The sequence below is a fragment of the Desmodus rotundus genome, chromosome 12, assembly GCF_022682495.2.
Source record: "Desmodus rotundus isolate HL8 chromosome 12, HLdesRot8A.1, whole genome shotgun sequence".
Lineage (NCBI taxonomy): Eukaryota > Metazoa > Chordata > Mammalia > Chiroptera > Phyllostomidae > Desmodus > Desmodus rotundus.
In genome coordinates, this window is record NC_071398.1 from 61,712,485 (window position 1) to 61,739,831 (window position 27,347).

Here is a 27,347-nt window from a genome sequence, read left to right on the forward strand (position 1 = left end):
TGGGATCTGCAACGGGGAACAAGACCGGTTGCCAGTCCGTGAAAATGGCTGCCCTGTAACAGGTCAGCGCAGGAGCCGTAGCAAGAGACGAGAATGGAAAGTCGAGCTGTACACAGAGCAAGGACGCTAAGGGGGAAGTGCAGAGAAAAGCCATAGCGCTGTGGAGAAAGAGCACCTACCAATGGCTCTCCAGCCAGATCCTGGCTCCTCGCCGAGGCCCAGAGGCACTACTCCCGGTAGGCTCTGGGAAACTCCCCTGTAACTATCTAACACATTCTTTGCTCCTTATGGTGGCTCAAGTTTCTTTCTTTTAGTTGCAGCTAAAAGAACTTTAATATAAAAAGAATGTAATAGCTCCTGCTGACTATGTGTCAAACACTGTTTTAAGTGTTTTACATGTATTTACTTATTGAACTCTCCCAGCAACCTTGTGAAGAAAATTATATTAATTCCAGGAAACTGAGGCACAGAGGAACTGGGTGGCCTGCCCACTATCACACAGCTGATAAGCTGCAAAGGCAAGATCCAAAGCCAAGCAGGCTGGTTCCAGAGCTCAGAGTCCCAGTGACTGCGATTCACTGCCTCCCTTGACAGACCTCCCTGTCTTCGAGGAGGTGGCCGAGTTCTGGTAGTGATGAGGCACACGCACGCAACTTTCTGCGTAATGACCATTCATGAGCTCGCAACACTCACCGACTATGTATTATCAGTACATGTGTTCCAGCTAATGTCCTAGGTACTATAAAGACAGTGGTCCAGTTTGGATTTTATTGTTAAGTGAAGCCACTAGAAGGGTGTGGCAGGGATAGAGAAGGGGCTGGAGGAGAGTCATAGAACACAGAGAATACTGTGCATTGTGACATATTCTGAGCACTCCCATGACACACCTTGGAGATGGAAGACATGGGTATGGGAGACTAGGGCCCTCAGTGGTCAGGTGAAGGCAAGAGTCAGTAAAACTGGGCATTGTTATAAATGTAATTACATTTCTAGCCAAAGAATGATAAAGCTTGGAGAAATGCAGAACATAGGAGTTTGGGGGAGTCATTTTGGAAGGATTTTCCTGTTTAGGTCGCTACCAAGGCAGGTGGCAGGAAGCCATGTAACAATGAGCTGAAAGGGGACTTCACGGGTGGGGCTACTGCTTAGCTGCCAGTTTCAGTGTCTCCCTTCATTTTCTCGGTTACAGTCCGCTCAGGAAAGTGGTGACTCATGAGGATTGGACATGAGGAAAACCGGATTTTTGAAAGCTCCTCTCAGAGACAGCTCTGGCTCAGAGGTTCTCGGAAACTTTCCAAGTCCGAGCCATTCGATCGACCTAGGAACACACAGCACCAGAATGCCACGGGTCTCCCAGCCGTTCCTCTGGAACTTCGCCCACGGTAATCGTGTTCCTGAGCTCTAGCACATTGTGAAAACCCGGTCCTGCAGTATTGGAGTCTTACATGGGAAGAGGTGACATATGCACAAGATTACTTAGGGACCGATCCAGGCGGGGGTGAGGAGGTGTTCGTCTCACTAAGTCACGGGCCTTGCCTTGGGGTGGCAGCCACCCGAGTGCACGGGCACCATTTTTTAAAATGGCATGAAGGTACCCTGGGAGTTAGCCGTAGCCCTGGGCACAGGTGCTAGATTGGAAGTGCACTGACATTGGTTAAGTGCCAATTATAAGTCGTTCCCTTGTCATGCAAGATTTGTCCCATGGTGTCTCCTAAATTCTCATGGCAGCCTTAAGAGGAGAGAATGATTAGAGCCATTTTATTTTTTTTTAAGATTTTATTTATTTATTTTTAGAGAAAGGAGAAGGGAAGGAGAAAGAGAGGGAGAGAAACAGCAATGTGTGGTTGCCTCTCGAATGCCCCCCACTGGGGACCCGGCCCGCAACCCAGGCATGTGCCCTGACTGGGAATTGAACCAGCAACCCTTTGGTTCACAAGCTGGAGCTCAATCCGCTGAACCACACCAGCCAGGGCATTAGAGTCATTTTATAGATGAACCAGGGCTTAGGTAGATGGAGTTATTTCCACAAGGTCACATAGCTAGTAAATGACAGGCTAGGACCTATTGGGAACCTGTTCAGAGTGGCTTCAAAGCCTGTGTCATCTTCTGTCCCCAGAAGGGAGAGGCTGGTGTTTAAAAAAGACTGGCAGGTGGGATTTAGAAAGTCTGCTTTCCTCTCCTCCAGTCTGGATACGTCCATCCTTCAGCAGAACCTGGATCAGGGGTTTTCAAGCCTATTCAGATCCAGGTCCCGCTTTGAGTAACAGGTTATTTTGTAACATTTTGAAACATCATTTTGTAATTATTTTATCCTAAAATCAAATTCAAGGATAGCATAATCTACCACACATCATTTCATAAACAATACCATGCCATAATGTTAATGTAAAAGAGGGAAAATTCCTAATAAAACAGTGTATATACATGTTCAGGTATGGCTAATTTAGAAGACAAGGAGGAATTCCAATAGTTAGGCTCTTACACTGGATAATGGCTAATGGATAGTCTAGGGTTAAGAGAGAAGGTTAATACCATTTCATACAAGCGGTGTAGGAAAATAGCAGAATTATGACAGACACTGGCATTTGTGTTAGGAGGATCACTAACACTCCAGATTTACTGGTTTCTAATAACAGAAGAAGGCAAATAGCTTTAGTTAAAGTAGGATAACATTTACAAACCATCCAATTACAAACCATTGAATTAAAAAAGGGAAAAGGGTATGATTATGCTATTCTGTAAAAATAATTAATGTTAATGTGTTTCCTCTAGGGTGGCCAGATTTTAAAAAATAAACTATTTTATTATTCATATATACCAAAAAGGGCCCACAGTGTAACTAGACAGATAAGTGAAACATGCAAGGTGAACACAGAGGTATAAGCAGTCAGCACCCAGTTCAAGAAATGGGACACCATTGTCACTTCAGAAGCTCTTCCCAGGTCCCTTCTGCTACCCCCTCATCCTCCTTTACAAAGCTATCACCTTTCTGACTCCCGGCACATAGACAGCTTTGCCTATTTCTGAACTGTATGTAAATTTAATGTAAAAATGTTCATCTCTGAATTGTTTCATTCAACACTGAGATGAATCTAAATTACTATGCATGCAGGATTTTAGTCATTTTCATTGCTGTATAGTATTCCTCTGTGTGAGTCTCACAATTTATTTTTCCATTCTGCTACTGAGGACAATTGATTACTTCAGGTTGGGACTATTATGGATAATGTTGCTTTCCTCGCCCTTGTACATCTTTCGGCACACAAATGGATGCATCCCGGCCGAGTGAAAATACCACGGAGTAGAAATTATTGACCATAGGCATGTGGCTGTTAAGCTTCAGTAAATACTGCCAACAGTTTTCCAAAGTGAACGTGTCAGTTTGTACTTACACTGAAAGTGTATTCGAGATTTCCAGTCGTTTGACGTCTGTAGCAGCAGTGAGTGTTGCTGTATTTATAATTTTAGCCATCTGTTGGGTGTCTCATTGTGGTTCTAATTTGCATCCCTTTATGACTACTGAAGTTGAGTACTTTTTATACGTTTACTGGTAATGTTTATGTGTTATCTGGGTAGTCGTTTTTCTGAGGTGCCCTTTTAAGTCTTAAGCCTTTTACCCATTTATAGTAGGTTCTTTTTTCTTATTAATCTGTAAGGGTACTTTACATATTCTAGCTCCACACTATGATGTGAGTGATGTATTTTAAATTTTCAATATCCACATTTAGAAAGAAACAAGGGAAATTAATTTTATTATTTTATTTAACCCAGGATATCCAGAATATTATCATTTCAAGATTAACAATATAAAATTTCTTAATGAGATATTTTGCACTCTTGCTTTCATTTTAAGTCTGTAAAATCTGTTGTATATATCTTACACTTTTTGCACATCTCCTTTTGGACCAATCACATTTCAGTGCTCAGGATGTGCATAGTGGTTACTGTGTTGGAAATTGCAGGTCTAAAGATGCTTTTTTATGCTGATATCTTCTCCCAAACCATGGCTTACTTTCTTACTCTCTTAATACTATCTGTTAAAAAAAAATTATTACAATGAAACAGTTTCAAACCTAAAGGAAAGTTGTAAAACAGTATAAAGTACTATCCCCTTCACCCAAATTTCTCAGTTGTTAAATGCTACTTCTCTCTCCCCCTCTACATAAACTTTTTTTCTGACAGAATGTCCCCATCTTCCCTAAAAACTCTAGTAACTCTCCCAGAGATTCTCTCCAACATTATGACCACATTTCCCTGCCAATCAGAAAATCAACATTGATATAACACTACCATGAAATCCACAGACCTCATTCAAACTTTCCAGCTGTCCCAGCAACCTACCCTTCCTAACTCATCCAGGATCCTACCCAGGAATACGTGTTGTATGAGATTGTTATGCTTCATCAAAATCCTTCAATTTAGAATAATTCCTCAACTTCTCTGTGTCCTTCATATCCTTGATAATCTTGGGATACATACATTCACTTTCTTTTTGCCAGTCTTCACATGAAATGTGGATTCCATTCTTTTACCATTATTTCTTTAGCACATGAAAAAACTATTCCATTGTCTCCCGACTCCCATTGTTTCTGTTGGAAACTCAGCCATCATAAAAGTAACACACCTTTTGCTCTGGCCGGTGTGACTTGGTTGGGTGGAGCATCCTTTCATAAACCAAAAGGTTGTGGGTCAATTCCTGGTCAGGGCACATGCCTAGATTATGGGCCCAGTACCAGTCAGGTCGCATACAAGATGCTACTGATCAATGTTTCTCTCTCACATTGATGTTTCTCTCCCTCTCTCTCTCCTTCCCTTCCCCTCTCTCTAAAATCAATAAGCATGTCCTTGGATGAGGATAAAATAAATAAGTAAATAAACACACCTTTTTAACCTGATTGATCTCAAAAATTTCTCCTTTGGATTTTCATTAGTTTTATTATAATATGACCAAGTAAATTTCCTTTTTTTTTTTTTTGGTCTTGCTTGAGCTTGCAGCATTTGTTAACCTGTGGTTCAACTTTTTTTAATCAATTCTAGATATTCTCAGCCATTACCTCTTCAACTCTTGCATCTGCCACATTCTCTCCTGCCCTCTCCCTCTCTCTCCATTCCTCAAGGAACTTCAAATACCTGTGTACTAGACCTGGCTGTTGTTTCCCTTCTGTCCATTACACTTTTTCCCCTGTATTTTCTGTCCTTCTGCCTCCCCAGCTTCAATCTTAGTACATTTTTCTGATTCATTTTTCATTTCATTTATCCTTTTTTCTGCTTTTGTAATTGCTGTTAAACACAAGCATTGAGTTAAGTTTCAGTGATGACACTTTTTATTTCTGCAATTTTCACTTCATTCTTTTTTATTGCTTCTAAAATTCTCCATCTAGTCATTTAATTTCTGGAATCAGCTTTATCCCCTCTATGGAGCTGCCTTGTTATCATTTAATCTGAAAAAATTTTTAAAAAGATTCTATTTATGTATTTTTAGAGAGAGGGGAAGAGAAGGAGAAAGAGAGGAAGAGAAACATCATTGTGTGGTTGCCTCTCACACGCCCCCTACTGGAGACCTGGCCCACAGCCCAGGCATGTGCCCTGATGGGGAATCGAACCCATGACCCTTTGATTCATAGGCTGGCACTCAATTCACTGAGCTACACCAGCCAGGGCTAATTCAATAAATTTTTAAATGAGACAAAAATCTACTTAAAACATTATAGCAAAAATTGAATCTACTTAACCTCATTCAATTAGACCCTGCAACAAAGCAGGTGGTTTCCTGGAATAATTATTATAACAGCCTCATAGTAGTCAACTAAGAAAAGCAGATAACTGTCTCATAAAGCTTAACAGACAGCCTCCATAAACATCAGGCATGAGGTTATAACTATGATTAGAAAATATACATTGTGGGAAGTTAGGGACTTCATCAAAAGTGTCCACAGTGTCAAATTTTGTCTAAGTGTTCTTCTGTACTGAGCAGCCACTTGCATAGCTTTTTTTGTACATGATCATCAAACACTGGATCCTTGACGGTCCTTAGAGCTACCTGAAATTCTGCCTTCGCTTCTCAAGGTTGACATTAGACAATGGGTTGTACAGGAGATACACGTACCATAGAGACAGTCCATCTTTGACTGTAGCATGTTCGGGTTGGCTTTATCGAAAAATTGACAGATTTGCATCAGTTAGGATGCAGGTGTGCCCAGAGGAGGTTTTATTAGTAACACAACCAAGAAGATGGATGGGGGAAATTCTCTGTCCTTGAATACACAGGGATCTTTATTAACTTTGCTTTTACGGTCTGATCTGTCTTTTTCCTTTGGCCTCTAACTTCAAAAGCCAACAATTTACTTCATGGCCACCTATTTTTCCTGTTTTCTTTTGCTTCCTATGCTCACCCTGTAGTCTTGAGGCTTCCTCTAAAATCTCAAGACAAGTACTGTGGTTTTAAAGTCCATGTTTGATAATTCCAAATGTCTGGATTTCCTTTGGGTTTATATCTACTTTTTTGTTGTTGTTGTCAGTTGTTTTATATTTCATGTCAAACATTTTGCATGAAAAAATAGTAATTAGTTGAGACTCTGGGTGATGTTATGTTCAGAGATGATGTGCTTTCATTCCCCGTATGCAGTAAAGACAGAAGCAGATCGCCTTCATGTGCTTAGGGACTGCCGATTGAAGCTTTGCCTCCGGGGCTGTTGCGAGTTGGTCTGTTTCTTACTTACCTTCATTCCTAGGGTTCTCTCTTCCCCAACTAAAAGCCCAGGGTGCTTTCCAGTCCTCCCTCCTCCATGGGCAGCCTCATTTTTGCTCCCCAGCTTTCAGAGATGGTTCAAAGTTCTGCCCAAATCTGCTTCTCAGTGGCTTTTTAATTAGCAAATGGTCAAAGGGAAGAGCCGCATCAACTGTTGTGTCCGCTGCATCGGGCTTGCCCTCCATCTGGGATCTTGACCCTGCCCATTTTTTGATTCCTTAGTATATCTCTGACGTCTTCAAATATTTTATTTAGTCTAGCTTTTTTATCTCTTCTCAGCCAGAGGATTAGTTGGAACCAAACCAAACTACTCATGAGGGAACGGGTTGTCATATTTTCAAGGTACTTTGTAAGATATGTTTCATGTCACTACACAAACACTAATTTCTTTTTAAAATAATCATCAGCGAAGGATATGTTTTATTGATTTCAGAGAGAGGAAGGGAGGGAAAGAGAAACACTGATGTGAGGGAGAAATATCTATTGGATGCCTTCCGTAGGCACTCGACCAAGGATCAAACCCGCAACCCAGGTATGTGCCCTGACTGAGGATTGAACCTGCAGCCCTTTGGTGTGCGGGACGATGCTCCAACCAACTGAGCCACTCAGCCAGGACTGTAAACACTAATTTCGAGAACATTGCAGGAATCTAAAATATTAATAAAATTGAAAGTTATCCATCAGTGCCAAGATTTCTGTACGTGTTAATTACCAGGGCATTGCTGCCATGTGAGTGGACAGAATGCCCGGAATAAACCATGCCGCACCTTAGAGACAGTATCTTTGTTGCTCATCACAACCGTGTCCTGCATTACTAGCCTTTCTGCCTTCTTTCTCACTAGAAAACACCTTCAGTGTTATTATATGTGTCAAGTACAGCCAATTATGTTTGCAGAGTCCAGCAGCTCATCTGTGCGCTGTGTGGGACATGTGACAAGGCACTGCCCAGCGTCCAGCCTCCCTGGCCCACGGGGCAGGGGCCTCCTTCCAATAATTTTTAACAAGTAAAATGCTTCCACAAGTGTCCAAAATATCCTCCAGGACTCGGTATCACCGTTTGTGTGTGGACACCCTGCATTAAATGTATAATATCACCCCCTGCATACAGCGCTAGTCCAGGGTGCTTGTGGATCCCATGTCATCCTTCAGGGCAAAGAGTTGTACCGACCTGTCACCCCACTCCTGACAATCCCTAAAGGTACCCTAAAACCAAGTGAAAACAAGTGACAATATGCAGGACAAAGGTGAAGAAGCCAACACACACACCCTGTGGCTTCTTCTTGGGTTAGGATGGGAGTGCTCCTGAGCTGGCTGGGTATTGTCTTCAGGAATAACTGTTTGCACCGTCACCTTGCAAGTACCAGGCACTGAGTTGCTTTAATTCTGTTATCTCAATTGTCTCAAAATACAGAGGAATTATTATTCCCAGTTTGGAGATGAGAAAACTGGGACTTAGACATTTACGTGACTACCCAAGAGTTTAAAAGTATTCGGCCCTTCTGTGATTCTGTTGCATTCTTACTGCTCCACTTAAGGCTTCTAGCCCTGTTAAAACCTGGTGCCCCGTTTAGGGGGGCCAAGGGACAGCCTGGTGGGAAAGGCTTGAGGAAAAGGAAAACTGGGTCTAGGAGGCCCCCATTATGGAACTATCTAAGCTCCATTCGGTCTCCAATTTCCGCTGCTCCTGGTCACTGTCCTAGTAGCCCACCTCCATAAGCCATGACTGCAGCGGCTGCATTTTCCTAGTCCCTGATCCTGGGAGCCCTCATTTCCAGCCATTCTGAGCCCCATTGTCCCCTCTCAGCGTACTCCCGGTGGCCCAGTTTCCAAAGCCCCTACGCGCACCCTTCATCCCCGCAGCCCCGACAGCCACGGGTCCGGGAAACCATCCACTCCCAACCCCGCCGCAGCACCCACACTCCCCCGGGCTCCGGGGTCGGGAGGTGCAGATTCCCACCACAAAGGTGGCTTCCCGGGCGCCCCCACTTGCTGCGCAGGCGCACTCTGAGCCAATCGAAGCTGGTGCCTCCGTTCTCTTGGCAACGCAGTACACAAACGCTAACACGAAGAGCGTGCCCCATGTGCTTCAGAAAAGCAGGTGAGGAGGGTTGAGGTGGCGGAGTCAGGGGTAGAAGGCAGGAGGAAGACTGGGGAGGCAGGGAAAGACGAGGTGCAGGAAATGCAGCAGTTCTCTCTCCTTCGTGGAGTTTGTCTGGTTTCTGTTGAGAGCTCCGTAGGGGGGGCCGTGTTCTCTGCCCCACCTGCCCACACCACCCCCTGCCCACCCCCACAGCTTCCACTGGGATCTAGGGGCCTTCCCTTATGTGGAGTGTCTCCTCTTTCTTGACCTCCAGAAACGCTGGCTAACTACTCCTTTGGGTCACGTCAACAGAGAAAGCTCTTTCCTCACTCCTATCCCCCCAACTTTTTGGGGAACAAGTTTCTCCCTCTTAGGGGAGCACCCCACAGAGGGCCTGGATGTTACACAGCAGAAAATGTGAGTATTCACCTTCCCTTAGGTGTGTCTCCGTTCCCCATGTATTTAAAGATAGCCAGGTTTTGTGGAAGAAAAGCTACAGAACTTGGGACCTTCCCGGTCCCAACATGAGAAAGTGCCCTTGTTCTCTGCAACCAGGTGCCAGGGTCAAGGTCAGAAATGAAAGGATCATTGCTCCCCCTTTCCACCTTCCACAAAACACGAGCCTTTGCTTCATAGAGTTACTGGGAGAGTCCCCACTCCATTCCCACCTCCAAAGACTTGTGAATCAATGCCAGTTACCTTCCCGTTAGTCCGAAGGTGGACTGTGGATGTGCTGGTAGGTGAGCTTATGAAATAATATGATCAGACACACTTGCATTAGAGCAAACTCGGCTCTGTGCCTCGGAGGACTGGACTCACTGGTAGGCAGAGCAATGTCACTTACTCTCCCTATCCAGCACATTCCTTTGCAAAGCTACCAGTTACTTATGTAATTGTTCAAATGGTCTTAACTCAGGGAACTTTTGCAGAGAAGATTCAGATAAGAACATTCTAAGTTCACTCTGTTTTGATGACCATGACATTCTCTGTGTTCTTCTTTTTCTTTTTCTTTTTTAAATATATTCTACCCACAGAGGTATGACTGGGTATACAACCTCTCTAAGATCCCGACCAGCAGAAAAGGATATTCTTTGGGAGCCAGAACAGCCGCGAGGTTTAAGCCAATCAACAAGGTCAGAATGACTGCACGTGCTTAAGTTTTCATATGATCCATGGTGTGTGTGTATCTGCATCGGGGAGCACAGGGCGGTGAGTGGGAGGTTACCTACACAGTATGCTCTGAAACTCAATAAAAAAATAGACATTTAGGCAAAAGCTATTAAGCCTTTCTGAAAAGTCTGGGCATTAGCCTTGCAAATGCGTGTTCGAGTATCCAGGGAGAGTGGGGAACAATTCTTCGAAGAAGTGGCACCAAATCAGCTTCAGTGCCGACCGAGACACCTGATGTTCAAATCCTGGAAGCTTTGTTTATATGCCTCGGATTATCTTGTCAGTTAAAAACTAAATTCCAGCTTCTCCACCCTTTTGTGTGATTAGATTTCAAGTCTAAAAGTCTTCAGTGCAGCATCCTAATCTCTAGGACATTTTCCGGACAGTGAAGCTCAAAGACAGGGATACAGGCTCTAAAAGAAAAGATCTCTGAGTGGGATGGTGGAGGTAGTAGCTGCAAAAAGTTCCTTCGGTTCTCTGTGCAGCCTAGGTTGACTTCCACAGCCCAAGCACGACGTACCTTCACGCAGCCGGACCACGCCTGTCTTGGTTCTTGGTTTTCTGTCTGTCATAGGCCTCTTTCTGTAGCTCGAGGTGGTTAAACCATGGCTGATACATGAACAGGAAGAGGGCGATTCTGGTTTTTTGGTACTTAGAAGGCTTTCTGTGTACACCTGTGTATCATCCTCTAATATATTGATCTTTTTCTTGGTAACAGGATATGACACCTCACCCAGGCACATACCAGACAGTGAATCTTCAGGAGCGAAACATCAAACAAAATTTTGCTCCATTTAATGTCATGTTGCCTCGATTTGGGACATACTCCAGGGACAAGTATCGTCCTGGGTACGTGTCCTCTCTTCTAGGGCATTCCAGTGAAGAGCGGTAGGGAAGGAAGGACAAAGGAGGGGTCACCCCCAAACCATGCCAGCTAAATAGCCGCTTACCTTTAAGACTCAGCCTCTTGCCTTGCAGATCTCTGGCATCATAGAAGTGTAAGCTCACTTACTAAGTATTGATAAACCTGGTAGGCATTTTTGTAGGTTCCAGAGATTTAGCATTAAACCCAGGACACAAGGTTTCTGATTTCTTGGAGCTTACATCTGAGCATCCAGACAGTTGAGAAACAAATAAATAAGAAAATATCAATAGTAATAAGGAGAGTGGCCATATAATTTATTAGTCTGAACTGACACATCCGAGATGCAACAGGGGCCTTACTAATAATTATACCAAGACTATAGCCATAAGCCGGGTCTATCACCAGCAAACCAGGGAGAAGTGTGACCGGGTGACATGCTTTGGGGAAAACAGTACAGGATGATGATATGATAGAGAGGCTACTCTATCAAGGCTTGTCAAGAGAGGTCTTTCTGGGGAAATGACACTTGATCTGAAATCAAGGAGAAGACTGGGCCAGCCTTGGGAAACCTGGATGTGGGGAGAGCTGCGGCACTGAGGGGGTTCGCATATGGTCACTAACACCTAGACATGATGTTACCTGTTTTTATTTCTAGCCCTGGCACGTACAACCCAGAAATAAGGCCACCCCCAAAAGTCACCTGGCCAATGAAATTTGGATCTCCAGACTGGGGTCAGGTTCCATGTCCACAGAAAAGAACCCTAAAAGCTGAGGTAATAGGACTGGGCTTCTGTAGGGCACTGTCTAGTTCTTACCTAGGGGTTCCTAACTGGGAGTCTGTGAATGAGCTCTAGGAAGTCTTTGCTTCCCTGAAATTATATGCACAATTTTATGTGTATATGTATATGGGGACTTGGGGGCGGGGGGAGTTGCATAATTTTATTAGATTTTTAAAGTATGCATGACTGCACAGAACTTAACATTTTAAAATTCAATCCTCAAATAACTATGGTGGGTACGGGAGAATTCTATGGCAGAGGAGGAATGGAGACTCAGATAGTTACGTGACTTGTGCAGTCTGCACAGAACGAATCTACATCTTGTGGCTCCTGAGCCCCTGCTCTTTCTGTCTTCAGGGGGCTGTGCAGCATTCCGGTAAGAGCATGGGTTCTGGGGACAGACTGCCTGGGTTCAAATCCCAGCTCTGGTACTTACCTGCTGTGTGATCTTGGACAAGTCCCCTGATTTCTCAAAGCCTCAGTTTTCTTACCTTTAAAATGAGCATAAGAAAACCAATCTGGTAAGGTTGTAAAGATTGCAATAAGGTAGAAAAGCATTTGACATAGTACCTATAACGTAATAAATGCTCAACCCATGTTAGCTGTCGTAATCCCAAAGGTGCCTTTTATTTCCTAGTGGAATTTCAGATTAATTTCACAAATACTTAGGAAATGCCCACTGTATTAGTGTACCTGTGCTAGAGCCTGTAGGTAACATTCAAAAATTAAACGTATCACCTTCGCTTTCAAGAACTTTACCAGCTAACTCAGAGATTTACCAAATAAAAAATAATTCCTGGCACGATAGACACCAGAGGACGACGACACGGAGTCGACGTCCACACGAAAGTTGAGAGCACTGCGAGGCCAGGTGGCTGCCGGGAGGGGTTCAGCTGGTCACACCGCTGCTGCAGCCCCGTCTATTTTGCACAGCCAGGGGGACCAGAGCCAGGGGGCTCGCATCAGAAGCTGGGCTGAGACAATACTCTTTCATTGCAGCTGCCCACTGACAAGGACTTCAGAAGACATCGGAACCACATGGCTTACTTGAGCCTGTTTTACAGTTGAGGAGGTGGGACCTCCTTTGCGAGCTGCTCCTGACCACAGAGTCTCCTGGATGGAGGACAGAGCTGCTCCTCCGCCTCTGCATAGCTGTGGTCCCCTCGTCTGCCCCATGGGGCCCAGGGCAGGGCAGGGGGCTCATCACCACACGTGAGAGCATAAAGACCGGTCCAGAACATTCTCTCTCCGTGTGCTGCTTTGTGGGGTGCATAACGCAGATGGGGCTGGGGAAATTTACTAGTCTGAACTGACACATCCGAGAGTCAACGGGGGCCTTATTAATAATTATACCAAGACTGTAGCCATAAGCCAGGTCTGTCACCAGCAAACCAGGAAGCATGGTGACCGGTGACCTGCTATGAGGAACGTAGGAGCGTGGTCAGCGGGGTGGCACACACGGCGGATCGCTCGTCTGTCAGTCTCCAAACTGTCAGCACAGGATATGACTAAACGCAATCAACTCAAGTTGGACAGGAAGTTGAATTGTTAGCATCCCTAGGCTAGACTATTGACCTCCTTCTGTCACTGACACAGATGTCACAGAACTGTGCTTGGCTCTGGGGCTGCAGGAGAAGTGGTGCCATATGCTTCAGAGCCCCCAAAGGAAATTCAGCCTGATTTTTTTAAGTGCAGAGTGTTCCGCAGCCATCAGCCTGCCCTCCCCCAGGCCGCTGATGCTCAGCGCTGTGAGAAGCCAGGGTGCGGGATCTCGAGAGTAGAAGGGTAGCAAGATGACTTGGAGAGTGAAAGACTTTCCCCAGTGCATCTTCAACCTCAATGGGCCTCAAGGTAGTAAAGGCCCAGAAGCCAGCCTCACGCGTGTTAGGACCAGATGGCCCTGCCCCAGAGACTGGGGCACAGCCTCAGGGGCCAGAAGTGCCAAGACAGCTGGAAGGTCCTCCCACAAAAGGGGAGCCCCATGTCTCCCCAGCACTTCATGGCGTGTCTGAAGAAAGCAACACAGACCTGATTTCTCGCCAGTGTTTGTCCCATTTGATTAGCAGAGTCTCACTGATTGTCCCCCAAAGAGAAAGCCTCTTTCCCAAGAATCCAGGCTCTCCGGAATTTCCCCTCTTCTTATGATTTGAGACTATTCTTTCGTACACAATCAAAATAATGTGTGTCACCTCATTGCTTGGATTCTATGTGCAGGGGACAGTTGTGTCCCAGTCACCATGGAAGTCATAGGTTATCACATGTATGAAACCAAGGAGGCTGAAACAGAGATTCTGACCCATCGGGACCCTGGGGGGCATTTTCTTATAGATCATTTAAGAGTAAGAAACAGTAGCAGTCGAAAACCTGCAATGCCAAGTTGACATTCATATGGCCCCACCAGTGTGGCTTCCTGGGGGTCCCCAGGGAGAGGTTATTTCTGTGACCCTCATAGGGATACATAGGAAGTCTCCTTTACCTCCTTGGAAAAAAATTTAAAAACCAGGGCAAACCCAGAGCTGAAGGTTAGGACACGTGGGTTCCAGGAGCGTGTGTCTAAGGCACATCCCCAGGGCCCCGGGAACCACAGGTGACCAGCTCTCCTATCGCTTTACCAATAATAGCTTTCTTGATTGTATAAGCTTTTCAACAGAAACTAATGAGGATTGCTGTTATAAGGATTTGCCACGGTCTTAAATCGTGTTCCTCTTCTCCCCAAAGCCCACCACGGTGACAATTTAAAGAGGCCACCACCTTGGCCTGGCCGGCTGGGTCAATTGATTGGAGCATCGTCCCATGCACCAAAAGGTTGTGGGTTCGATCCCCGGTCAGGGTGCATATGGGAGGCAAGCTGTTGATGTTTTTCTCTCTCCACCTTCCTCTCTCTCTAAAATGAATAAACATATCTTCATGTATTTTAAAAATAATAAAGATGATAAAGAGGCCACCAGAGCCACTAAGTCCCCAAACCTCTTCAGCAAGCAAATGAAGGTATCAACTCTCCCAACAAGATGTTTATATAACTACTTGGGGTATTCTCCCCTCAAGAGCTGAGGAGTCTCTGCTCTGGGGTTTGGGGGGCTGAGAGACCCTGTGTACTTCCCTCCCAGTCCCTGCACTTTGGCCTCGGTGGTGCTTTTGCCGGCAAACTGAGCTGCTGTGATCAGCAGTCTGGAGCATCCTGTTTTCTTTATCCCCTTCTCCAGAAGCCTCTAGCGTTTCCTGGAGAGAGAAAAAAGAGGATGGATTTTAGCTTTCCTCATTACATAATTCCTATAGTAAGTACCTCTTTGGGCTGGTTTCTAGCTCATAGCAATTCCCTCGTTTCTGGAAATAGCCCCTGAAATATAAGGATAGGTCCTGGTAAGAGGTAACTTGGAAGAAAGAGGTACAGCTTCTTCCCAAGAAGACCCTCAGCTAGTGCTCCATTCCCACCTTACTCCAGGTGGCAAATTGCTGTTTGTTCTCAGGGGGGCTTCCCTGGGCCCTTTTTCATTCCATATTCAGGCAATGCCATCAAATCCATGTCGACAAAGGAAGTCAGTGACAACATGAAGAATTTGTGGTTGGCGTCTGTGGAGACCACGGTGATGAGCGAGGCAGAGGCCCCAGGAATCCCTCTCCACATCTCCTCCAATATCAATTTTCACTTTGCACTTCATAGTAACCCCTGTGGAATTTTTACAGTTAAGACAAACTCAAAAATATTCATGTTAGTCAATAGATGAGAGTTCTTAATTGAAACATGATTTCCTTCAGTAGACCCACTGAGTAGTTTTTTCTATTTATTCATCAGATCAAAGGTCCATTTTCTTTATTAGTGGGATCTCTCAGAGCCAGTGGTTCAGATATTAGTTTTTTGATTTTAAGATGTTCATTTTTTATGTTTACTATTTCCAAAATTAAGATGTGATCTACAGTATGTGAATACATTTAATAATAAAGTACATGTCACCCAAAGAAAGTACTATTAAATATATCCCGAATTGACGCCCTAGCAGTGCACGAAGGTGGTAAAATTCTCCATGTACCTATATTTTCTTTAATTCCTCAGTATACATTGTAGTTTGTGGGTGGACAGGCTCTGCCGTCTCTCATTAGATGCAATTCTCTTCCGCGGGGTTTCAGGTTTTGCCCCGGAGAGTTCCATGGTGTGGTGCATGTCTCTAGTACTCTTTTATTTTTTCCTGTAATTTCCACTTGTTTTTCTTTCTGCTTCAATTTTGGATATTGTTCATCTCCTGAGTTTTCAGTCTCTGATATAATGTTAAATCTATCTAGTATGTTTATAGGAGTGTAGATATTGTAATATGCCACTGCCAGCCTTCTTAATGGATTGGTGGACCTTTTTGATGTAAATTGCATTGACTGTGGGGTTGGTTTTGGGTAATACGGGCTTTTTAACAATGTTAGTTCTTCCAAATCATGAACACAGGATATGTTTCCATGTGTTCGTTTCTCAATTTCTTTCATCAGCGTCTTGAAGTTTCCAGATCTTTCTCTTCCTTGTTAAGTTTATTAAGCAGTATTTCATTTTTGATGCTATTGTAAATGGGATTGATTTTTCATCTTTACAATTCTTTGCTCAACTTTATTCAAGTAGCTATTTTCATTATTTCATTGCTCTCTCTGTACTCTTGTTAGTTACAGTCACGTACAGATGTCCTCACAGTTGCAGAAGTGATTAAGTCGTGAATCGCTCACTCAATACTGCCCAATAGAAATAATTACTTAGCCCACCTCCTCCCAGTGCCGATACCTTAGAACACTTTGCATTTCTTTTTCTCTTTTCTGCCCTTTTAATTGTTCATGTCATGCATTTTAATTCTACTCATTTTAATCTTTTTGTGACTCTCTACTATTGCTTTATAGAAGTTCATTTACAATTTTCTGTTTTAACCCTTTTCATTTGCTCTTCATTTCTTCTTGCAATTCCATTTATCAGTGGGATAATTTTTCCTGGGTTGGATAATTCACTATGTTGTTTTTTTCTAATTAAGTCTTCTAACAACTGTTTCAATTTAATTTTTTCTAAAGATAGCTTTATTTCACCTTTGATTTGGGCAACACTGCTGTTGGCATAGAATACCGGCTTATCGGGTACTTAGCCCCTTAATTCATTCTTTCTTCACTGATTGCCATGATTCACATTTCTTTATACTCGAAGGCAGTGGCCCGCACAATTTGCTTTATATTTAAATCCCCTTGGTAAATGTCAAGTGCTGACACCTTTCCCACTCCTACCCGTAAGGTAAGAGGCAATCCCTGCCTGGGACCCAGTTCTTTTCAATTTTACCTTGTAATTCTAACGTTCTGCAGAGCCTGAGAAACTCTGAAATGAGAGAAATGCTCTTCATCTTAACTTATGGTCGAAAAACTTGGAGTTCTTAAAAAAACCCAAATACTGATTTCCTGGCCCCTCCCCCGCTGTTGCAGGACGCTGGGCGAGCATGCGCCCAGACACCCTCTTGTACCTCAGGTGGGTGTCCTGCCAGCCGGGGCCAAGGACCACAGCCCCTGGAACCGTGTAAGGACAAGTTCCTCATCCTCGGCTGTCCGTGAGGCCCTCGGGAGCTGTAAGACCCTGGGCACCAGGCTGCACCCCACATCAGCAGGTAAGAATTCCCGGGTCTGGACACAAACACGAGTGTGTAAAACTCTCCAGGTGATTCCAGTGCACATCCAAGCTGAGAACAATTCAAGTAGATTGCCTGTCTTTAATCCCAGCTGAAATCACGTGATACCAGATGGTAAATCTGGTTTTCGCCCTTTCCCTCGGGGATATTGGTCTGCAAAAACCTGTCTGTGCGAAAGGATGTACACCCAGGCTTTGGGGCCGCTTTTAGAGGGAACAGGAGTTTTGGAGCACAGGCTCCAAGATCAGAAAGTAAGTACCATGAATACAGAGCGGGGTGCTGAGAAAACCCCTGCCTAAGTGGGCATCTGGTGATGCCGCTGGGCACTCACTGCCCCTCCCTGGGCCCTCACTGTCTGTCCCCTGGGCACTCACTGCCAGCATGCAGAGTTCTCTGGGCTATCAGAACCAGCACAGAGATTGTCTGAGCAATCCCACCCCCTGCTTCCCTCCATCGTGTCTCGGGTCAAACGGGTCTCTCACTAGGCAGGCTCACCCTATGCCGTCACAAGACCATGGATTAACTGTGGCTGCTTTAATGTTTTACATGCATGGAAGGACCCAGAAGGTATCCACTGTCCTGGGAGGGGTTGATATGAGGGCTGTGGGGCGGGTGACTCCTCCGTATTGTCTGCTGTTGATTGCAGGTCTGCTGGGTTCAGATAGCACAGGACTTGCTCACTGTCCTTTGCCAACACTTGTTGTTTGTTGGTTTATTGATGGCAGCCATTCTGACAGGTGTGAGGTGATATCTCATTGTGGTTTTAATTTGCATCTCCCTGATGACTAGTGATATTAAGCATCTTTTCATGTGTGCATTGCCCATCTATCTGTCCTCTTTGGAAAAATGTCTATTCAGGTCTAGCCCCAAAACTTATTGCTGGGGCTAGACTAGAACATCCAAACCTATGTTGAATAAAAGTAGTGAGTGTGGAGTATGAATATATATGTATATATTCAAAGATGCTGGCTGTAGCTACCATGGTGTTGAACCAGGAGAAGGCATGATCCTTATCAGCACTCAGACGTCATCACCGTTTCCCCCTTCCTTCCTTCCTTCCCCAATATGTATTTGGTTTAGCCCAAGCTCCAAGAATTATCAGAAGAACCATTACCAGGCCATTCACCCTAGTCCTTGGAAATCACCTTCAGTTCCAGCATCTACTCCTGGCGGTCTGGTGGTGTAATAATTATTCTACGGAGCCTACAGTAAAGCTGGACTGGCCTTTCGGTGGCAGATGAACCATCCCTTATTTTAGGGTCCTCTAGCACCCAGTTACCAGTCACATTGCATTGGTGCCCTCTCACCAACTCCCAAATCCCTACAGGAAGGTCATCGTAACACAGCAATAGAAAAGAAAAATGACATTTCCACTCACAAAACACTTATTATGACTCTCCCCTCCCTCTTTCTCTTTTCCTGTCCGTAGGGCCTGGTTTTATAGCTCCTTGATTGTTCAGAGTCCCCCAAACACTCCTTTCTGCCCTCACACGTCCGTGCTTTTGCCCATGCAGCTCCCTTCTCGTACAAGGCCTTTCCCATTCTCCTCTGACAAACTTCTACTTTTATTCTCTGCCCTTTTCAAATGGTACCCTTTACATCCTTCAGCCAAGCAGAATTGACCATTGCCTTCTCGTTCTTACCACGCTGTACATTCTCTCTCATGACTCTTCCCCACGGCAGTATTCAGCTGGGTGCACACACGTCTGTCTCTCCACCAGAGAGAAAGCTTCCCAGAACTATCCTATTCATCTTTTTGCTCCGACAGTGTCTTGAAAGGTGCCTGGATCTATGCTACTCAACGAATATCTAATATCCTTGAGGTATCTCAATAATACCTAACATCCTTCATGAATTCCCCAAACGGGCAACATTCTCCTGTGATCGTCTTTGCCCTAGTTGAGAGGGTAGAAGACATTGTGTTCTTTCAGATGTGCTCTTTCATAGCCCCTTCATCCTTGTATATCTGCGACCTGCAGCCTCAGCACTGGCGTAGTACCCAGCACGTGATGCATGCTCCATAAATACTTGTTGAAATAAATGAAAGCATTGCGAGTAAACACTGATCCGTTAACAGAGCCCCTGAAATACCTGCTGCTAAGTTCCAATTTAGAATAAACTACTAAAAGCAGAACACACACAAAAAAGACATTTGGGAAGGAACTTCAAAGGTGTTTGGAGTTTCCTGATTTATTAGTTGCAGAAAGGGTGGGGATAGGGAGCAGAAGGGGTCAGGATAGTTTAAAATGCTGCCGTGCACCCACAGAAACATTAGTGCAGTCCCAGAGTCCTGCAGGGAAGGTACAGGCCACTGCCTCTCCTGTCTAGGCAGAGAAGGCAAAGCCCACCCTACTGTTGGCCATATCATAGACAGAGTAATACTCCTTGAGGAAGACGTCTCCCAGAATCCACAGGGGCTGCCCATTGGAGGAGGGCAGGTAAGTGGCCTCGATCCCCAGCCTGCAGTAGCCGTTGTTCTGAGGAGACAAAGGACATAAGGACATAACCAGCTGCATTGTAGAGACCTTCCCCCACCGGAACTTGCCCCACCCTGTGTTCCCTGGCACCCGTTGGGGTCTCTGAATTCTTGTTCACCCTCAGCCCTGCCCCTGGGGATGCCCCATAGCTGCCCAGATGTGAGCTGGGACACAGGACAGCTGTTGGCCCATCCAGTCACATACCCAGGGAGCCTGGCAGTGGCTATGTACGTTGAAGACATAAGTGGAGGGAGGCAGAGGGAACTGGGCGCCTCTGACAATGAAGGTGATGGTGGGCAAGCTCTGCACAGAGTTACAGTCGACCACAAACTGGGAGACAGGAAGGCAAAGCTGTAGCACGCCAGGGGCCTGGAGCCCGGACTCAGGGCCTGAGCTCCCCTTCCCTGTGAGACTCTCTTCTTGACCTTCCCGCAGGGGCTTTTGCAGGGCACGGACAGCAAGGCCTGACTCCAGGTCCAGCACCAACCACGCCCTCATGGTTCCCGAGTCCTGTCCTTACACACATCTCAGCTCTCAGCTTCGGATTGTATCCATATGGCCATGTGGAGTTGGCTCACTCCAGGACACAATTTCTACTCTCAGAAAGTACGATTACAGAGAAAAGACATGGATACACAGTAACAGAAACACACACACCACACACCAAGCACACCCACACCCTCGGAGACCAGGATTCCGTCTGGCCACAGACTCTCACATGCGGGGAGAAGCAGCTACTGATACGTGAACCAGCGGGGGGAGGTGTGGGGACAGGAGGCTTCTTAGAGTAAAACTCAAAGGCACACTCCCAGTGAAGACAGAAACCCACGTGGAAGGGAAAAATGCATTGTGCCCTGGTGACAGTGCCGTCCAATCACAGCAGCCAGACCCAGCTGGCGTGTGTTCCTAGGACCTGCAGTGGATTAGCAGCACCTCCTGGCCCACAGGCTGGATGGAGCCAGTATTGCTTGTCCCCTTACCCTTCCTGGTATGGAGGGCTCATCCCTGACAGGTGTCCCCACCTGATCTGTCCCACCAGTGGCTCAAGGGCCTACCCAGCCCTTCCTCCTCCCTCTCATGAGCCCCCTGCCTGAGCTCAGGCTCCCGTGTTGAGGATGCCTGGATGGACCAAGAAACCCATGGCTTCCCTTTACTAACATCACTGTTCTGAACCTGCTGGGATCTCGTCACTTGCAGAAAGGAGCCCATGTACTGCTGGGGGACAGCCAGCAGGAAGGTGCCTGTATCCATGATGGCCTGGCAGCCCTGAGAGAACCAGCCAGTGGCTTGGTTCCCAATGACAACCTGAGGGGGACACCAGTCACAGAGAGAGTCAGGACCCTCTGCTGCCAACATGACTATGACTGCCCTTCATCCCCCCAACCCCGCAGCTCCGACATTCCAGCTCTTCCAGGAAGCCGGGCCACCCCCTACCTCCTCTGCCCAGGTAATGCTCCTGTGCCATGTGATCACTGGGGTAATAGCCTCAGTCCCAGCCTGGCAGGAACTGGAACTTGTCGTCTTTAACCCCCATGTAGGTACTTGTGGGTCCCCAAACATGCACCAAACACAGCCAGGGCTTCGAGTCAATTAATAGCTCCACCTGGAGTACCCACCACCTGGTGCTGGACCCTCTTACAGGGACTAAGGTAATATAAAGAGGGGTAAGTGGTACTCACTGTTTCTAAGGAGCTCGTTCTAGTAGAGACGAGACAACGTAAGACACTGAGCCACGACTAACACTATGAGGCAGGAGCGGATAAACTCCACACTGTGAGGTACATAGAGTCCCATGCAATTCAGTCCCTGGTCCCTGGTCCAGCTGTTTCTGCTGCTCTACCTTTCCTCTTCACTCCACATATGTGTGTTTGGTGTTGTCCATGAGCCAAGGGACTTGGAGAGCCAAGGGGGAAGCAGACAGACACATGTCTAGTAGAAGGGCAGACACTTAACAAAAACACACAAACGATGCAACCCCACCCAGGAAGGGCCACGGAGGAAATGCTACGTGCCGGAGAAGAGGGGAGTTGATCTCGTTGGTGTGTGTTTTGGGGGGCGGGGGGATCAGGTCAGACAAGGATTTTTCTGAGCAAGTGATGCTTTAGAAAGAATGAAAAAGACATCTCTATTCCAAGCACATTGAACTAGTCCCCAGACCTGCCTTAGCTCTTCTCTCTTTCTGTGTCTCTCTCTCTCACTGGGCATTTCCCAGAGGCTCGCCCAGAGGTTAGGACGTGTGAACTGTGACAGGGGCACAGGTAAAAACTATGGGAGGGAGAGGCCACTGGGCTGGGCCAGCTTTTTGGAACAGATAGGAATTAACCAGCCTCGCAAGGATGTGCCCCAAATTCAGGCACGCACAGAGGAGGGGAGACGTACGACAGGTGGTCGATTCAAAAGCAAAGAAGCGAGGAAGTCCTGACAGGGTGTGGGGACACAGTACAGGGATTCGGGGAAACCCACGCCTTGGATCAGGAGGCGGTGTCATGGCCGTGTCGACAGGCAGAACTGTGCCTTTTGTGTGGCCTTGAGCACAGGCCCAGGGTGTTTTGTCTTTAACTCACACGTGATGACGAATTTTTGAGGACCTTGGCTATCGGTGTACTGATTCTCAGTCATGGGCTTTGGGATCGGATCCACCTGCGGTCAGATTTTGAAACTGGTGAAATGCCTGCCCTGGGTAACTTGCTTAACCTCTGAGCCTTGGTTTCTTTATCTGTAGAGTGGAATAGACGGCTGCCTTCCCGGTGGTGGTGTGGCTAGTGCGTTCAGTCATATATGTAAAATGCTGAGCGTGGTGTCGGACACATGGAAGACGGCAGCGCCAGCTGTCAGTTACTGATGATGGAAGGGGTGGAGACTGTGCTGACTGCGATAATGAAGCTTCCAAGAATGAAGACAGGGACCTGTCTTCACATGCCTGGGAGTGGGCCAGTCTGCTGGCACGACAGGGCTCCGTGGCCAGTTCAAACATTCAGTGAAAAGCTGGCTGCCAGAGTGTATCTCAGCCTGAGGGGTTGGCGATTCTTTCACAAAGCCGTGGGCAGGAACAGGAAATACTGTCGTGCTGGAGAAGCACCCTGGGAGTGTCCACACTCCACAGGAACTGTCCTCTCTACTCACTCCTGAAAACCAGTCTGCCAGTACAGTTCCCGGTGACGGGGGCCCAGACGATCTGCCCGGAATAAAGCCGGGTGTCAGCCCCTTAGAGGAGGAACTCCCCACCTTACTGATAGGTTGGTTGGCTGAAAAGAAGTGTCAATGAGCGTGAGTTTCCATAACACGAGTGGGTTGTTGTTCCTCTCTCTCAGCTTCCTCCCTCCTACACTCCCTCCCTCTGGCACAGAGGTGCTGCAGAGCGAGGGCTGCTCTCCAGAGCTCACCTGCCTGGAGACACAACAGGAAGGGGAGCCCTCAGAGAGACACTCAAAGTATTAGGAAGCTGGAAACATGGACCATCCATAAAAAGGATGGAATTGGAGGCCAGGCACCTGAGAAGGAACTGTAAAAGGATCCCACAGAAGCCCTGCCTGGGGCAAAGGGAGAAGCCCCGCAGAGAGTCCCTGGAATGGGCCAGACCTGGATCTCACAGGGGCTCTGGTGGGGCTGCTTCTGTCCTGGTCCAGTTGGGCCCTAGATGCTGCCCAGAGGATTGAGGTCTGTTGGGTTCACGACCCTGCACCTGCCAGTCACAGAAGAGAGACATTTGGACCTCAGGTCCTCTGAGGATCGTGTGTTTAGAGGAAAAAAAAAAACCCAGGGAGTCAAGCACGTTGCAAAAGTTCATGGCCAGAGGGAGTAGGAAATGCCCTGGATTTCAGCTCCAGAGGCTTATGTTTGAGACCTGGCTTCACACCTACCGGGGGTGACCTTTCTCAGCATTCACCGCCTGTTTGAGCTTCCGTTTCCTCACCGGCAAAACGAGGCTAACGGCAGATGTGTGAGATGTCATTTGAAATTATTGCTATGAGAACCCTTTACTAAGCCAGAGGTGTCATTATAATTATCATCTCATTGGCCCAAAAGCTCCCACAGAGCCTTGCTTGCTGATCTCTTCCCAGATGCGGCTTCTTACCGAGAGAAGGAGACGCTGAAGCTGGGCTGGGTGAGCTGGCCCTGCTGCAGCGCGCCCTGCGTGACCGCCGGGGCACTGCCCACCGCCATCTTGGGGTAGGCCAGCCCCCGGATCCCAGCGAAATCTGCGTAGCAGAAGGGGTGTTGGGCTCATTCTCGCTCCGGCCGAACTCCTGGTTATTGACGATGAGGTTCCGAACCCGGGGCCAGCAGACGGAAGCACTGAACGGTGCACACAGACAGACCCTTCCCGGACATGGGAGCCCAAGAGCTGGAATCTGGAACCTCTCCTGGGGAGAGGAGTTGGCTTCTTTCCTGCTGAGCATCCTCATGGGTGTGGGTGTGGGAGGCGAAAGGGCAACAGCGTCACCCAACCAGGCGTGTTTTGGAGACAAAGAGCGTGGGTGCTGGGGAAGCAGAGGCGGTTGTTTCCTGGAGTTCAAGTTTCCATTTCCAAGGTCGGGGACTGGGTTTATACTGATCAATCCGTGCACAGGAATGATAGAGAAACTGTGGGTGTTGGATGTAAAGACACAAGAACATAGTGAGAGAACGTGCCTTTAAATATCCAGACTGAACTTGTGCGGAGGAGGAAGCAGATTTCTCTGTGTGGTTGCAGAGGGTAGAGCTAAGACCGGGGAGCAAAGTCGCAAGAAGACGCCACAGAAGAGCGTTTTGCAGCCCAGACTGCAGTGGAAGCGATTCCCGTCTCCGGAGAAAGGCTGAACGAGATGGCCTTTGGTGTCTTCCTCAACTCGCAGCTCCAGGGGAGGTTGGACCTCACTACTTATCATGGATTTCTCTGACCGCCAGATGCTCTAGAAATGGGAGCTGAAGCCCAGACCCTCAGAAGCTCTGAGAACATCACTCACGGTCACGGTGTCGTATCCAAGGACCACACTCAGGCTGCCACTCCCATAGGACAGTGTGTAGGTTTGCCCATTGTTTCTGAAGGAGGAGGACAGGCTGGGGTTGAACCTGTGGTGATCGGCTGGGAAAAGATGGGATGAACTGTTACCGTCATGCACTGCTTTCCAAAATACTGGAGGCAGCTCACCCTCCATGGCCTGGGGCTGTCAGACCAAGTCTGGGGGCGGCTCAGCCTCAGACCCGTTGTGACGTTGACAAACTGTGTTAGCCCCAGAAAAGCCTGTCCCCTTGGGTAACAAACTGCGCCCGATTTCCTTCCAAGCCATCATTCTCTGAGGGATAGATCCCCTCAAAAGTGTCAGGAATTCTGGCCCACTTGAGAGAGCCGAGGGAAAAGGACCATGTAGAAATAATTGGCAGTTTTAGCCTATTTCTGCTGTCTCTCTCCAGAATGGCCAGCACTTCTGAAATGTGGCCTGAGGGCAAGGTGGCTAGAAGTCCCTCATTTAAGGACGGGATAATGGATATGCACCAAGAACTCTGGACTTGACATTATAAGGCTGGGCTCCATCCTGACCCCGCCCCTCGCTCCGCTCCCACCTGTGGGCAGGTGGTGGTGGTGATGTACCCACAGCAGGCCTGGCACTGGCAGTAGGTGGAGAGCACCCACAGGCTGGAAGAGCCTGTGTCAAAGGGGACCAGGAAGTTTTGGGGTGGTATCCCAATGCTGATCTCCCCAAAATAGAAAGCCTACAAAGAAGGCTTTGTCACCCTCACTAAGCAGCTTAGCCTTGTCCTGGAAAAGTTGACCCACTAGAAGTCACATTTTGCCCAAATCATTTCCTTGGAGGAAAAAGAGGCTTCTGCCACAGTTTTTCCACCCTGTGTGGAGCTAGTTCTTCTCAGTATTTTACTTTTTTGTTGCTAATTGTGAATCCCTGACCAGCTGAGACAGTCTTGCTAGACAATATCTTCTTCTAAATGGATTTTCTCCTTTGCAATAAGGTGATACCCCCATAGATTTACCACGCCATGGCAGAGCAGGCAACATTGGAGAAGCAATCACTTTGTTCTCCTTTCCTCCTACTTCTCTCTCTCTCTCTCTCTCTCTCTCTCTCTCACACACACACACACACACTTCTCCCGCTCTCTTCCAGTGTTAGATACTTCCACCACTGCCCTCCTCCCTCCTGGTCACATACCAGCAAATGGTGCTAGGATGTCTAGGACGAGAGGTCATATGGGAAGCCAGAAGAGAATTTCACTGAGAGGCAGATTAAATTCTAAGTGAATTTCTCATGTCACTTACCTGCCTCCCCTTCCTCTGTCTACAACATGTGAGGTCCCTGAAGTGGCTTCCAGCTCTGATGCTCTATGTGACATGTCACTAAGAACAGTCCACAGGGCACCAGGAAGTTGAGATGCCCTGGGCAGACCCCGTAGTCTCAGGAACGCGTGAATACTTTCTCTGGACACCTGCATATCTGTCCAGAGCAGGGAGCTCACAGGGTCTGGAGTCACTGGGGATTCTCCCAGGGGCCTTGCACATGTTTTCCTTCTTTCTCCTGCGGCTCATTGCTAGGACTTTCTTGGGATCTCTCGACTGAGTCGAACATTCCCACTATGAATCTTTTAACCATAGAAGTGGGGCTTTGGAGAGATGGGCCGGTAATGAGAGGAAAGGAGGAAGAACAGGGAGCTGCTATCCTATTAGGTGGTACCAACTCATTGTTTATTCAGATACTTTCCATAGGAAAGTGAAAGTGAGAAGTGAGGCCAAATCAGAGCTCATGAGGGGGATAGATAAGTATTTAAAGATGGCTGTCGGCCAAGAGTTATGGACACGCCTCCCCCTCACTCACATCCAGGTAGTTGGTGATGGATTCATAAGTGACAGCATCGATGTTGAAATAATACACGACAGCGGGTCAGCCTTCAGGTGGCTCTTTAGGAATTGCTACAGTAAGCCCTTCTCCTCCAGTGTCTGGTGGATAGACTTGCCCTTTTCCAGGATGATTCTGCAGAGATAGGGTGAAAAAGAGGGATGAGCTTTGCCTTGTCCCACTCAAGCCATCTCTTCAATGATCTGACCTAGAGTGTTCAAACCTCTCCTGTACTTGACTCAGGAAGCACCTGTTAACAGGAAATCCTCCTGGATTTTAGCGAGTTCTAACTACCACAGTCATTCCAGGATTCCCAGCACAGAAATGCACTACATAATATTTTTGGTGTTTTATATATTATTTCCAGAGAATAAATGTCTGTTTCTTCCCAGTCTGTCCTCTAAGCTGGAGACAGGGATGGTCCATCCTTCTTAGCCAACAAAACACCCAGCCACCCTTACACACGGCACACACATACTCCATCCATCCATCCATCCATCCATCAATTTCAAGTCTTGGCCCCCAGTGGGGCTTCAGTTCGAGGTACCAAGAAACAATCTAACCTCTCCAAGAGACCTGTGGAGGAAGCCCTTTGTTCTTCCCCGTCTTGTCTGGCTCCCTTAGGGCTGGAATTCACAATGAGCCGAATCCCAATACACACCTTCCTCACCCTTCGACAGGTGTAGAAAAACCACGACCAAGACCAGGATCTTCGTGGTGCTGATTTTCAACTGCCCACCAACACTCAGGATACAGTGACAGACCCAT

General features: G+C 47.0%; 1 protein-coding gene and 1 pseudogene across 1 annotated transcript; one reads left to right on the top strand and one right to left on the bottom strand.

Annotated features, from left to right (window-relative positions):
• The first annotated feature begins 8,796 nt into the window (after positions 1 to 8,796).
• Positions 8,797 to 12,938, top strand: CIMAP3 (ciliary microtubule associated protein 3). Its single transcript, XM_024569981.4, has 6 exons — positions 8,797 to 8,846; positions 9,103 to 9,245; positions 9,863 to 9,961; positions 10,717 to 10,847; positions 11,519 to 11,636; positions 12,642 to 12,938. Exons 1-6 carry the CDS (start codon positions 8,828 to 8,830, stop codon positions 12,708 to 12,710), a joined length of 579 nt encoding a protein of 192 aa, XP_024425749.1. The 5' UTR covers positions 8,797 to 8,827; the 3' UTR covers positions 12,711 to 12,938.
• A 6,661-nt stretch (positions 12,939 to 19,599) lies between these two features.
• Positions 19,600 to 27,347, bottom strand: LOC112313978 (pepsin B-like; annotated as a pseudogene).

Coding starts and splice junctions, on each gene's coding strand:
- CIMAP3 (XM_024569981.4), top strand. Junction 9,246..9,862: donor GATGTTACACAGCAGAAAAT/GTGAGTATTCAC, acceptor TTCTACCCACAG/AGGTATGACTGGGTATACAA. Junction 9,962..10,716: donor GGTTTAAGCCAATCAACAAG/GTCAGAATGACT, acceptor TCTTGGTAACAG/GATATGACACCTCACCCAGG.